The 14,035-nt window shown below is 40.5% G+C and overlaps 1 protein-coding gene across 1 annotated transcript in view; it reads left to right on the top strand.

Annotated features, from left to right (window-relative positions):
- The window catches only part of SLCO4C1 (solute carrier organic anion transporter family, member 4C1), a gene marked incomplete at its 5' end in the record, with an annotated part of 29,972 nt that extends 27,455 nt beyond the window's left edge, over positions 1-2,517 (top strand). Inside the window, 2 exons of the mRNA XM_010146661.1 lie at positions 1,166-1,303; positions 2,393-2,517. Of these exons, the coding sequence (XP_010144963.1) occupies positions 1,166-1,303; positions 2,393-2,517 (263 nt within the window). The remainder of the gene's footprint in view (positions 1-1,165; positions 1,304-2,392) is intronic.
- Positions 2,518-14,035: the final 11,518 nt, after the last annotated feature.

Below are 14,035 nucleotides of genomic sequence, written 5' to 3'. Positions count from 1 at the left end.
CCCCCATCCCACCTCAGGCATATTTTAAACTCTTGTTTCAGTCTTAGACACTTTTTATGTGACCTGTGTAATTCAGGTCTGGGAAAAGGCTCTGTTACTGATTAGACTTTCATGCTGGTGTTTGATACTGCAGCCATTCCCTGCCATTTGCGATCAAATATCTAGCAGTGTGAGTTCTGCTTTGCTGTACCTATTGAAAGTCCAATTAATGTAAGTCATTCTGCCAGTAAAGCATAACAAAAGTAAACATCCTCACAGATAGAAGTTATCTGCGAGGTAGTGTTAAGTGTTGAATGAGGGCCTTTGTTTCATATTATTCTAAGTATCTATGTCAGTGTCTTAATTCCTGTTAAGGACAGGAGAACTTTTTGCACAGCCTGTGCTGACTGGCAAAAAAGGTAGCAACTAACATGACTGCCAACAAGATTTTTATGCTGTAGGCTTGAGGGATCACACAGGAGTCCTGGCCAGAAGACCTGTAGTGAGGACATTGCTGCTTGGTAGCTCAAGAACAGCTAAAGCCTTGAGTAGGTCAGGTAGACATGCAGTGATGTACCTGGAGTGTTTATTATAAAACTGGCTGTACCTGGATGCAAAATACTTGTGCCTTATAAAGCACTTTTGTAACAAAAATCACACAAATCTAGTAAATTCTACATAGAAATAATTTTAAACACTACTCATTTTACGTGATTTTTTTCCTAGAACCTTGGCTACATATGAGGGATGGAAAAAATGTATAATTGAACATATGAAACCAATAATATTTTAGTGCTTTGCATTTGAATAAGGTTAGGGTATATGATCTGAGGAAAAAGACTTTTTACTTCAGTTAAAATCCTGCTTTCTTGATTATCTGTTTTCCCCCCTAATTTTAATCACATCTTATTTTTCCAGTGAAAGCTGAGTAAGTTAGGAGTTGCTAGTCTGTGAATAAAATTCTTGCTTAAAAAAGCATTAACTGGCACTTTACGCACCCTATTAATTGAAAGCAACAGAAGAGGCTTGCTGTGTGATATGAGCCTTATAACTAATTAAAATGTTATGTTTGGTGTCTGACTCTCCCGTTTTTATCTTCCCCCAGCAGCTTGGCATTTCATAGTATGCAGTAAGGCCAGGTGACTCAAGTAACTCAAACACTCTAATGTGTTCCTGTGTTTTTTAGGTACTATTCCTGGACCAATTTTGTTTGGTGTTGCTATAGACAACAGTTGCACTTTGTGGGATGTTGATGAATGTAAAACTAAAGGAGCCTGTTGGGTTTATGACAACAAAAGAATGGCATATCTGCTGATGGGCATAAGTGAGTGACTTCATGTTAAGTACATGTACAAGGCTGCTGTAGTTTGTGTGTTTTACCAGCACAACTAGGCGATAGATATAGTGACCTTGACTGCTAGATGGGAATTATCTCAAACTGGAACCTTGAACTTGTACTTTTTAGCAGGTGTGGGGTTTTTAAAAATATTTTTTTCATAAATAATTAAAAGCAAATTATCATGGAAGGAGCAAGACCACAATAAGTAACTCTTAATGACCTAGAAAACTTTTTTTAATAATATAAAATAGTTTGGTCACACTTTGTCAGTCCCTTAAGGTTCAGGAGATACACATTTTGTTCTTACCTGGCTTGATCTGTTGGCAGCTTAAGGTCTGAGGAGCTTTCTTCCTCTTTTATTTCAGTTCTTTTCCCTAAATTTATATCAAGATCTATTTTTATCTCTAAACACTAGTCAAAATTCTTCCCAACTTGTTCCCCTCAAGTGTCTCTCTGGGGGAGGGAAGGCAGCCTGAGCTTTCTTCTCCAGTAACTGTTGCTCTGTCTTCTAGCAACTGTGACACAGTGCAGGAATGAACTGCTAACATCTAATCTTGAAACTGAAAAGCAGGAGTCACAACTTCAGGTTTCAGAATCTCTAAGGCATATTTGTGAGAAAATGCAATCCCCCCTCTTTTCCTGCTCTCCTTGGGCCCCCCCCCGCAGTTGCACAAACACCACTGTGTACCAGTGATAAGTAAAAATGGAACAGCCCTTTAAGGTAGATGAGACAATACTTAGCAGGTTTGTACGTGGGGAGTTTGTGGTAAAGAGAGGATTGATGCAATGAAGAACAATACTGAACCAAGGAAGACTTGTACTTCAGGCTAGAGTGGGGTGAAGAAATACAGAACTGAAGTAACGGCAATAGCTGCAGCAGGGGAGAAGGCAGGCAGGTGAGAGGTCTGAGGTCAGGTGGAAGACTGCCTTTACCTGCCCTTTCCAGTTTGTGTACATTGACATTCACAGCACCCGCTTGAGGGTCTTACACTGTGACTCACCATGTGAAACTTTAAATGACTAAAATACTCTTGACTGTGACTGCAACAAGGACTTTCTGTTCTTTGCATTCAGGTGCTGCTTGCAAAATCATCACGATCATCTTCATCCTCATGGCAGTATGTTTGTATAAGCCTCCACCATCAACTGCAGCCGTGTCACAAAATGATTCAGAAATGGTGTCTTCTGTACACACATAAATCGTGAGCTTTCGGAAAAAAGCAGAAGCACAGTTACAACACTTGTACCAAAGTTCTTGCGCACCATTACCTAAATACAGAAGAATGCATTCGATTCTTGAACAACTTAACATGTTTGTGAATGTGTGTAGTGTTCCCAAAGTTGCTGAACGTACTTTTTGAATATACACAAAATACTAAAAAAGTGACACTTAAATTTGTACTCTAATTTTAAATGTCCAATCTGTAACTTAAGTGAAATAAGGTGGAACACTCTGAGTAAAAAATAAACCACCAAATAAAACCCAGCACCAGGAGAAGTGAGCTGGGCTGACTTTGAGCCCCATTTCCCCCTGCTTATATAGTAATACTTAAGTGAGACTCTAGTGGGGGAGAACAAGTAAAACTTGGTATACTAAAGGGAACTGCGGATGCTTAAAATGGACTTATTTTAATGGTGCACATAATCTGGGCTAGTGCCTTAGTTGGGGATTTTAACTGTAGATACACTAGGGAATGTGCAAGTGTGGACATGTTTTAAAAATACTTTGTTAATGGCATAGGTTCACTTTTTAGTCTTTGTAGAAAAATGTAAATAGTTACAGCTGGGTTTGTAATAGCAAAATATTTGTTAATTTAAGTGCCTGAGTTTCGATATGGAATGTAGACAGAAAGTTGCTGTCCAGCTCTTTCCTTAAGCACTGTTAAAATTTTTTGATCCGTTTTGAAAATAAAACCTATTTTCTTACTACTTCTGTGGGTTATGTAATTTCTAAATTGTTGAGTTCTGAGCTTCCCTACTCCAGAGACACAATGCTGAAAGCCAGCAAAGAGTATGTATGCAAGCATCAGAAGCAGGAAAAGGCACCTTTAGCTGTTCCTTTTGCCTTCTACCCTGCCTGCTGTTAAAACTGTTAGTATAGCACAACAGATGTGGTACACAAATCAGCCACTCCTACTGGGTGTTAAACTGCATTGCCTCTTACTGAAATCATTCAGTATCAACTGGAAGTTTTTCATGAGCGGGATTGCCTTTGTGCTTGCTTTCCTTTGTCAGTGTAAACCTCCTTCCTGTTTCACTGGCTGTGGCTGTCTCTTGCGTAGCCCTCTGTGCCCTCTTCCTCTGGTTCCGTGGACTCTACTCATCGACCCTACCAAGGTCTTCAAGCATGTGCAGCAGCGAGGGATGATGGCGTATGCATCATGTTTCATCTAATTCTTTAGGTGCAGCAGTTCAACTAGGTGAAAGTTAAGTGTACAGCTCAGGAAGAGAATCATCTGTAACTATTTAAAAAGAACTGTTCAGGAAATAAAACAAATCAACCTCCCAAAAGCACCAGACTTCATGTCTTTTGAGGCAGAGGAGAAAAGGGGCAGAGTGTAACAACTGAACTTCTGCTTGCTGTATTTAGTTGAACATCTGATAAACGGGCTCATAGCAAGATGGGCAGCTTCCCTTGAAGGATCTAAATACTGATCTTCCATAGAGTTTGGGAATACGGCCTAAAACTCCAGATTTAATTTCCAGCTCTGACATGGTTTGTGTTGGGGAATAGAACATCACTTAATCATAGTACAGAAGGTTCAGCGGTAGCTGGACTGGTAAACTTTTGTTCTGTCTTAGGCTGTGAGATCATCGCTTATGGTTTCTGCTGCTTAATGTGATTGCACGGATTACAACACTTGTGGGGCAGAGCAACAGGAGCTTCCTCTTCTGAGGAAGTTATCAGCATTCTTAGTTGCACTGAAGTGGCTATTTGGGTGAAGAAGGAAGGAAATATTGGCATGGTGCAAGATTACAGTTAATGCTAAAGGCTGTTGCAATTTATAGTCGCTGACTTGTCAGAGATGACCCTTGCTAGTCGAGGAGGAGCAGCGCAATGATGGGGAGAGAGACTGAATGTTCAGAACTGGTATCTTTACCCATTTACCTGGTGTCATAGTGATGCGAATAGGTGCAGCGGTAGATAGTGGAGAGCGGTAGATGTTGTGTCAAGAGTTCTAGTAAGAAGACATCACAGACAAGATGAACAAGAGTATACTAGTGTGCTGGTTTAGTCAGGAAGGAGTTAACTCTCTTCACAGTGGCTGGTAGAAAGCTAAGTTTTGGGATTTACCCTGAGAAGAGTACTGTTAAGGTGCCTTTTTAGCTGGTGCTGGGGAGTGCTTGCACCAAAGTCAAGGTCTTTCTCTGCTTCTGATAGTGCAGCTGTGTTCCCAACTTCATCACAACAAGCAGTTTGGGGGTCAGACAGCGACCCAAACTGACCGAGGAGGTATTTCATTCCATGGCACGTCATGCTCAGTATGTCACTGGGGAGTGGGCTGGGGGGCCGGAACTCTTTACACTCTTTTGCTGGCTCCTTAACTCTTCTGCTAGTCCTTAGCAAAAGCAGTCAGCAATGGAGTTAGCTCCTTTGCTTGCTCGTTCGTTCGTGAGCTGTTGGGTCGGTTGGGTTTCCCGGTTGTGCTGTCGCTCGTGGGGCTCGCTCAGACTTGGCTGCGATTGCTCTTGGGCTCTGACTCTTGCTACTTGGGATCTGGTTGTGCATCGGTTGGTGCGTGGCGCGCAGTTGTCATATGTTTTATTTTCTGTTCTTTAATTACTTAGTAGTAGTATTGCTATATTCATTTATATGTATGTTATTTATACTCAGTTGGTAAATAGTTCTTATCTCAATTTTACATTCTTCCTTGTCTTTTTTCTTCGAGTCTCCCTCTCTGCTGGTAGAGGTTGGAGGGAGGTGTGAGAGCGGCTTTGTGGTGTTTTGCTGGCTGGAGTCAAACCACGACAATGGGGTATGTGGACAGGGAGGGTAAATTAAAAATGGCCCAAATGACTGGGCCTAGAGGGTCAAAACACAAAGCCCAGTCTAAGTCAAGTCGCTAGTGCTGTACCCCACAGATCAAAAATGGGGCAAATCCAGTTCAACCTCTACATTAATGACCTGAATCATGGGATAGATTGTTCTCTGGAGGAGTGGGTGGAGACCATGTGGTTGTTCTGCCTTCCAGAAGGACCTCGACAAGATGGAGCAAATGGGAACCTCAGGAGGGTCAGCAGGGGGGAGTGCAAAGACCTGCACCCGGGGACAAATAACCTCAAGCACCAGTAACATACAGGGTGGCACCCGGACGGAAACCAGCTCTTCCAAAGCCCTTGGGTTCATGGTGGACAAGCTGACCAGAAAGTAGCAACACCCCCTTTCTGCAAAAAAAGGCAGTAACATTCCGGACTGCATTATGCAACGGACTGCAGCAGGTTAAGGGAGGTGATGCTTCCCTTCAGCGCTGATGAGGAGACACGCGGGGTGCTGTGTGCAGGTCTGGGCTCTCCGGAACGGAGCGTTGCAGACTTGGGGGAGAGGATGTGGTGCAGAACTAAAAAGATGATTAAGAAATTGGAGTATCTCTCATGCTGAGCAAGCTTGGGCAGCCCTCTTCAGCCAGGAGAAAAGAAGGCTTGGGGAGATCTGAGCCTAACAGTGGGGGAAGCCAGACTCTTCTTAATGCCCAGCTGACTGGACAAGGGTCAGTGGGCTTAGAATGAAATGCATAAAGTTCCCTCTGAGCACAGTTGTTTGGTTTTTTTTAAACTCTGAAAGTGGTCAAGCGCTGGAACGTGTTGCCCAAGAAGCGGTGCAGTAACCATTCTTTTGGACATAATCCTCAGTCTGTTCTGGCTGACCTTCCTCGAACAGTGTGGTGGGACTAGATGATCTCAGGTTGTTCCTTCCAAGCTGAATGGCACTGTGTTTCCGTCAGCTGCTCCTTCATGTGGCATTTGTCGCATTCACCTAATGATGTGCAACTTCTACATGGATTCTTGCAAGGGAAGACCTGTCTGTCCTTGTGCGGTGTCCTTTGGCTGCTTTTTGGGGTTTTTCTGTTCTGGTTGGTTGGGGTTTTTTGTTTGTTTGTTTTCATATCTGCTCGTACCTCATATTAACAACATTTAGCAGCTAATACTGTGTGTTTGTCCCAGTGGATGATACTAGTTCTTTTCATGCTAACAGTGACAAAACATTTCAAACAACAGTTGGCACTCTTCGGTGATTTGTACGTACTCTGGGAACTACTGTTTGGTGGTTGGTCTTGTTCCTTGGTCTTGTAAATTCATAGACTCGTATCTTTGAGGTTGTATTAACTACCACAGATTTGGGCTTCAAGAAGAACCTCATTTTCCAAAATAAAGGCGATTTATAACTTTTTTAAAGCTGCTCTTCTACCTACCATGATGATTTCGAGAAAAACATCCTTAATGTAAATAAGGCTGTTCAGCTAAACATTGTAAATAAGCCAAAGTTTTAATTAATCTGTGAGCCAGAAGTAAGCTTCTAAACCTACAGTTTACTGCCCTGCCTGGCTAGTGCGAATGAAGTCTCCAAAACGGTATTGGAGCCTCTGCTCAGTGAACCTTCCAGGAGTCTTACAAGGGGGTGACAGTAATGAGCTGCTACGTTTGAGACTGAACTTCTGATCTGAAGTTTGTTGTTGCGTGTTGGGAGCTAGAGCTCCCGGTCAAATAAGCTAATTATTTGTATTTGAGCATGCCTCCAAAGTGAATAGTTTAACACCAAAATTCACTGTAATGGCAAGAGAACATTCTTCCTGGCTTCATGAATACTGAGAAAGGAGAAAATCTGAGTTCTGTTTTTCATGTGGCTACTATACCTATAATTACTTAAAAGTATAAAGTATTTTGTAGACAAATCTTGTGTGCAGTCTCTTTGCACATTATGAGAGGTATTTGAACAAAATGACCTGGTAGGGGTTGGTTATAAACAGAGTGAACCCAAGTATGTCTAATATAGATTATGGACAGAAACTTGGGCACCTTAGGAATGCTGCCACTTGCTAGCTGTTTTTACATTCCTGAGGTTCAGCTGATGACCTTTACTGGGGTGGTGACAGTGGCCCTTGCACCGCTTCCTGGTCTAAAACGTAGTAAAGGGAAATCAGCTGTAAACAAGTGTATGAAAATTACTGTAAAAGCATCTTTCAGGTCTGAAGTTGTTCAGAAGGGGTTGGGCAGTATTTCAGTCTGAGGATGAGTGTGAACCACTGCTGTAACCCTTTGTAAAAGGGTAATACTTAGAGTGGTGATTTAATACGTGTCTAGGGGGTTGGTTGGTTGGTTTGTTGTTTGGTTTATTTATTCCCCAGCAGGTGGCTCTGTTTCTGCTAACAGAAGTGAGATTTTGTTCTGTTTGGTTTTGTTTGGTACATTTTCGACTCTTCAGACTGTAGAGCAGAAAATACGCAGCTTTTGCAATAATATTCCATTAATGGAAGTGTGACTGGTGTCTCTTGCCTGCTTGATTCATTTTTTGGGTTTGGGTTTTGTTTTTTTTTTTTTTTTGGTGGTAAATACATGAATATGCCTGTTCATGTGTTCTCTTCTTTTTATGATGCGTCTGCACAGCACTCTATGCAACTCTATTTTTGTACATGTTTTTGTGTTTCTTTTTGCCCAAAGACATAAAAACCTGGGCAACAAGGTCAGTGTTAGATTGGAGACACTTTACAAAAATATTACAATATTACATCTCATTGATAAATGAGACAATATTACATCTCAGTGATAAATGACATAAAAAAGCTCTAATACATTATTTGTGTGCTACTCCTATGGGAAATATATCCAAAAGAGTGAGTCTGCTATGGAGAGGAGTGTCTTACGAAGTTGGGCTGTCTACTCTTGTGTATGCATTTCAAAATCTGTATAATGTGATGCTGGCAATTGGTTGTAAAAACACACGCCCCTCTCCAGGCTACAAAATACCTTAGAAAATGTACGAAATGGAAATCCCAAGTGCATATTATTTATTATTATTATTATTTATTATTATTATTAAGCATTCGTATTGAACATAGGAATTTTTAGCATGAATTGGAGTTCCTGAGCAGATGTGAAATAGAAACCAGGAAAATATATATGCTGAGTATGGATGTCATCATTCCTTCCAAATTACTCAGGAACTTCTAACAATGGCGAGACGAGACCTGTTTTGCCCCCAGTATTTTGCTCTGAGGTTGTCTTTAAAGAAGCAAAGTGAGGAAATATTTAACTTGTTTGGAAATAAAAAAAAAGAAAATCATGAAAAAGCATCACTGGGTCTGAAGACCGCAAAGGTTTTGCTGTTTATTTAAGCTTCAAACTGCGGGACAGTCGTTTAATATTTGATGAACTTACCATATATCCGGCTGGAGGAAGACAGTGTCACAAAATTGAAAGGATTTGGTAACCTATAAACTTTGCAAGAAATGACTGAGCTATGACGGAAATGCAAGCTAGAGAGAGATAATCAGTGCTTGTCAGAAGTCTTTTTCCTACCCACTCACATTTTAAAAATGTCTCACTTCTTCTGTTTTAATTGACTGCATGTAGAAATTGGTTTCCTAGATTAGGAAAAGCCTGCTGATTGATGCAAATCCATCTACACCTTTGCACTTAGCTTTTCTCAGGCATCGGTTGCCGTTCCTTGGAATGGCAAACCGTCAGGCTACCGCTAATGGAGGCACCAAAACACTGAAGTAATTACCTGCAATAAGTGAACTGAAGCAGTTCCAACAAGATATTGGCAAATAAAAGTACTAAACCAGCTGTAACAGAAGACATGAAATGAGAAAAAGAAATGAGGGCTGAAAATGTGACACGTGGAAGCCAAATCATACAGGAGATGGAAAAGATTACATTGCTATTGTATTTCGTTCTAGTCAAAGTGAACGACCTTAATTTGAAAAGCTTTGTATTTGTGCCTTCGGGAACAAGGGCATAGAGTAGTTGATTGCACAGGGGCATAACCTCCTGGCAACAAACCCTGCAAACAAAACTGGTACTCTGTGTACATTACAGGATGTGGTAGGATAGCCAGAAGAAAAAAAGTACATTATGTGCCATTTAAAGAAGTTTAACTTTCTGACGCTGTAAAATTGATTTACCCCCTTGTAAAGCTGTGTCTTTCATATACATAGGCTAGTCTAATTTTTGTGATTTTTTGCTTACCAGATAATATGCCAATTCCTTTCCAGCTAGCTGGGTTCAATTTTTTAACAACGTTCTCTTGAGCATGGTTCTGCCTTTCTTTGGATGTCCCATCATTTGAAACAACACCGCACTTTGGAATCTCTTTAGCTTGACCTCCTAAGAAAACGAGACATGTACCTAGTCTTGTCAGTTCCTTTCTTGCTTAGTATTTCCTCCATGTCCTCCTTGAGAGCGTTTTGGCTGTGAGTGAACATGTACCAAATTGGACAGACACAGGAGACACAAATATGTGAAACTTCCAGAAAAGTTCCTCAGACTTCGTCAGAACGGATAGCTGGGTGCCATCCACTCGAGAAGTTATAACTCAGCCGTCTGCCTCTTTTTTGTGCAGCTAGAGGTGGTTGCAAGTGATCTGGAGGAGTAACTGCTGCGCACGGATGCCCGGTGACAAAGTGCTGGGAAGTCTGGGAGCTGTGCTGAGGATGTAGTTCAAGGCCTCAGGAAGACAGGCTTGGCTGGTCCTGGCTCATGTGTCAGCTTCTTTCCAGGCATAAAACCCTTTGCTCCCCTTTCACTTAGAGAAGGTTTGTGTTTCCTTTCTTGTGTGACCATATACCTCTCTGCCCTTGTCTTGCTCTGATTGTTTCCTCAGAAAAAGAGAATTTTAAGAAACCTGTAAAAAGCAATGTTATTCTTTCAAAATGGTTCCCTATAAGTTGATAGCAAAAAGAAGTTTTCTGTTTAAACCTGCAGTAGTCTGAGAGTAATCCAGGCATATATTTTTATATTTGAAAACCTTCAAGATAACACAAATTTCAGATTCACTCAGTTTTAATTCATCCAGGGCTCTGACTTCATACAGGTGCCATTATCACCATTACTTAGCCCTTAGGATTGAAGAACTCACACACACCCTGTTCACTGGGACAAGTGGAAAAGGTCTTGCCTAGTGTTTTGATCCTACCGCTCACTCTGTGCAAATATTTAACTTCAGTCATGTGGACCGGTCCCTCAGGGAACCCGTAGATTTCAAGCTGAGCAGATGCCTAAATGTTTGTAAGGAATGGGATACAAGGAACTGAGCTACTGAGGCAGTAGCTTCTACCATGAAGAGGTTTTCTCGTCATGTTACCGCCTTCAGACAAACATACGCTCTCATTTAAAGCACGAACCCCACAGGAAGACAAAGCTATTAAAGACAATTGCAAAAGCAATTAGATGTTATTAATTCAGTTCCTGTCCAAGTAAGTCTTTCCTACGTTATGGATCTTCCTGCTTTTGCCAGTAGGACTTATTACCACCTTTACAGGCATTTCTGTTTTCTTGAATACTTGAGCTGTTATGGAAAGTCTGTCTGAGAGCCTTTTGGGGTTAGAATTTTTTACTCGTGTATTACAAAAAACACTCTTTGATTTCTTGCCTCCTTTATTAATAAGCAGGAGTATATTGGGCATTTTTTGAATAGTGAAGCTGCAGTCCAGAGAATAGTTAAATAGAAATTTATTTTATTTTATTTTAATTTTCAAAAATTTGAGACAATGCATGTGATGAGAACTAAGAAGTGCCTCAGTTTCACTAAGTTTAAAAATTACCCAACTCTAGTTCAATTTTACTCCCTTTTAATACTGTCAGGTATTAGGGCATTGGAGAGAACTGAAATTCATAGCACAGTCCATCTAAGAAGCTGCTCAAGGGTTTTTTGCACGTTGTTACTTGGTCTCCCCTGCAAACTACTAAGTGCTTCACACAGTTGCCACTGAGCAGCCCTCTAACGAATTGGGGGGCTCTTGAGTAAATCAGTGAAAGATTTCCCGTGTTATGTATTCCTCTGCTATTTTTCTTCATTTCAAGGCATGCAAACTGAAAAAAAAAATGTTGAGAAATGTGTGAAAAGCAAACAATTCATGTCTCCTGGGGTTTCCTGTGTCACACTCAACTCAGTGTTAAGTGACCTGCTGGAGAAAAAAATGCTGCCCAACCATGCTGTGTAAAAGAACTTCAGGCTGCAATAGTCAAGTAGCAGAAGACCAAGCAGGTAAGATGGGCAGGAATTCAGCCAATCAGTGGTAGATGCTAAGAATTTTGATTTTTTTTTCTCCTTTAAACTTGTACAGTGTGCATGCTGTGCTAAAGATGTACTTGATTTAAAGTAATTTTAAAAGCTTTTGTAAGTCAATTCAGAATCGTGCTGTTCTAAATGAACTGCTCTAATGGATGATACAGATGTGTGGAATGCACAGTGTTGTTAAATAACAGTTCCACTTCCTACACTGCTTGAGTTTTGCACTTCTTTGTATTTTTTTGCTATGCACAGTTAGTTGGTGGGTGGGTTTTTTTGTTCTGGTTTTGGTTTGGCGTGATTTTTTGTACAATAGTGCTTATAACAGGTAAGATGGCTGTTGCTGGAGGCTGCATGCATTAAGTGAGGAAAATACTTTGATTTTTTTCCATCCCCCTTTTAATTAAAATCACAAACATAAACCTGCTTGAAACAGCATGAGGACTTCTAACTAAAATTTTTGTAAAACTCAGAAACCAAAATGAGCAGCTGTTATGATCACTGCGTGAAACATTTATGGAGATACCACTGCTGGGCCAGAAAGTGTATCACTTAATGGGATGGTTTGATATGCGTGTTGAAGCCCTTAAGCTACAGGGCAACAGTTTGTTGACAATAAGATGTGATGGAAATTGATGTGGACTGGACAGAGTTTGGTCCAGTAGAACATCTGTCCTGAATCCTAGCAGTAAGACATATTTGTGTTAGCTGCATACAAAAGCTACATAAAGAACAGGGAGTCGGAAACACACAGGTGAGTTTTAGCACTTTATCAATTAATTTTCTTAGTGGCCATGAAGATACAAGTTGTTCAAGAACAGCATATGAACCGATGAAGAGGTATATTCCCAGGACAACGTATTTGAATAAAGAGGGAAAAAGTTCTACACACATTTCAGGTGTTTTTATATTCAACTAGCTGTGTGCTAGTGGCGTTTCCTACTCAGCTAGAATATATTATATATTATTTGTGAATTAAGATTATTATGCTGTGAAATCAATTTCAGGAGAAGCCTTAGAAAGAAGAGATGGAATTACTGCAGGTATAAATCTGGAGAAAAACTTGTGCCGTAAGTTGAGAGGACACCCTGTATAGTACCTTTCATAGATACATGATTGTACATTAATGTCCCTTTTGAAACTCTTCAATTTCAGTGTTTGGAGGAGTTTTGTATTTTCTGCATTGGCATTTGTGATGCCATAAATGGTGTCGTTGGATGCTGAAATAAGTGCAATTCAATACAATATCCCTTGTGTACATAATTGTCAATAATAAGTTTGTTATGGGCAGAGTGATTAAGTTTGACCCTTTCTGAAGAATTAATGAACTAAACTAGGCTGGCAGCAGTGATATAGTAAATTTTTCCATTTGTTGGCTTGTATGGTTTGTTTACACATAGAGGGTCTCTGCAAATACGGTGGTTTTTAAATCAGCAGAACCATCTGGCCTGGGCTCGGTAGGGCTCAGTGCTGTCAGCACGTGTTCTGCAGAAAAAGTGTGAAATCCTTCTATACACACCGTGAATGGGCTATACTGTCTCATTTATAAGACTGTATTTTTTAATAGATTCAGACTTACTTCAAATGGTATTTCATTCATCTGTGGACTCTGTAGTGGTCTGCATGAATTGCTTGATACGTTCATTATACATTTTGTTGTCCTTCACTTTTATATTGGAAAGAATAAAGCAGAAGGTGATGGTTCCTAGCTTTATCTTGCAACTTTTTCACATTATATATGGCAGACAAAATATTTTCCTTTCATGTCCATTTTAAAATCTGATTTACAAAGCTGCATTATTTCACATGTTCTGTATGGAACTAGAAATGGGGAGCATTCATTATTTTTTGGTTTGAAGAAGCAAAACGGTTAGGAAGGTGTGCTGATTAGGTGTGTTAGCATTTGCCTAAACAATAATGTGCTTTTAACATACTCTGTAACATCACTTGTAGGTGCCAAGAGAACATTATCAGGAGGCCAACATATTACATATTTTAACAAGGGCACTGCTAGAAGGAGCCATGTGTTTCGTTGTGGAGACTCTTCCGAGTGTCCAGCGGAAGCTCTGCTGAGAGTTTTGTGTCCTCTGAAAATCTGAAAAATAAGGCCATGTAATGAGATACTTGAAGGGACTATCTGTATGTCCCAATAGCAGTAAAATTTAGAGATACCTGAGATCCCTTTTAAATAATGATGGTAGAAGCTCCTAGACTAATCTGTCTAAAATTTCAGTTTCTGTGCTTGTTAAGGCAACCTCAGGTGAATAAAGTCTTCAGTGCAGACATCCTCAGGGGATTCTAAACTTCAACTTGCATTAAAAAGCAAAGACTTCCTGTGATTTTTCTGTTTGACATTTAAAGTGTGCATTTTTTGTTGTCACAGGGAGCCATGTCTAGTTGTTCTTGAGTGAGTAATTTCTTTCAGAACGAGAGTAATTGAGATGGATATAATGCAGCACTGAGGTCCCCTCCTTCCCCTGCTGCCCATA

The sequence above is a fragment of the Eurypyga helias genome, unplaced genomic scaffold (assembly GCF_000690775.1).
Source record: "Eurypyga helias isolate BGI_N326 unplaced genomic scaffold, ASM69077v1 scaffold4212, whole genome shotgun sequence".
Lineage (NCBI taxonomy): Eukaryota > Metazoa > Chordata > Aves > Eurypygiformes > Eurypygidae > Eurypyga > Eurypyga helias.
This window is presented reverse-complemented; position numbering and strand designations above follow the sequence as displayed.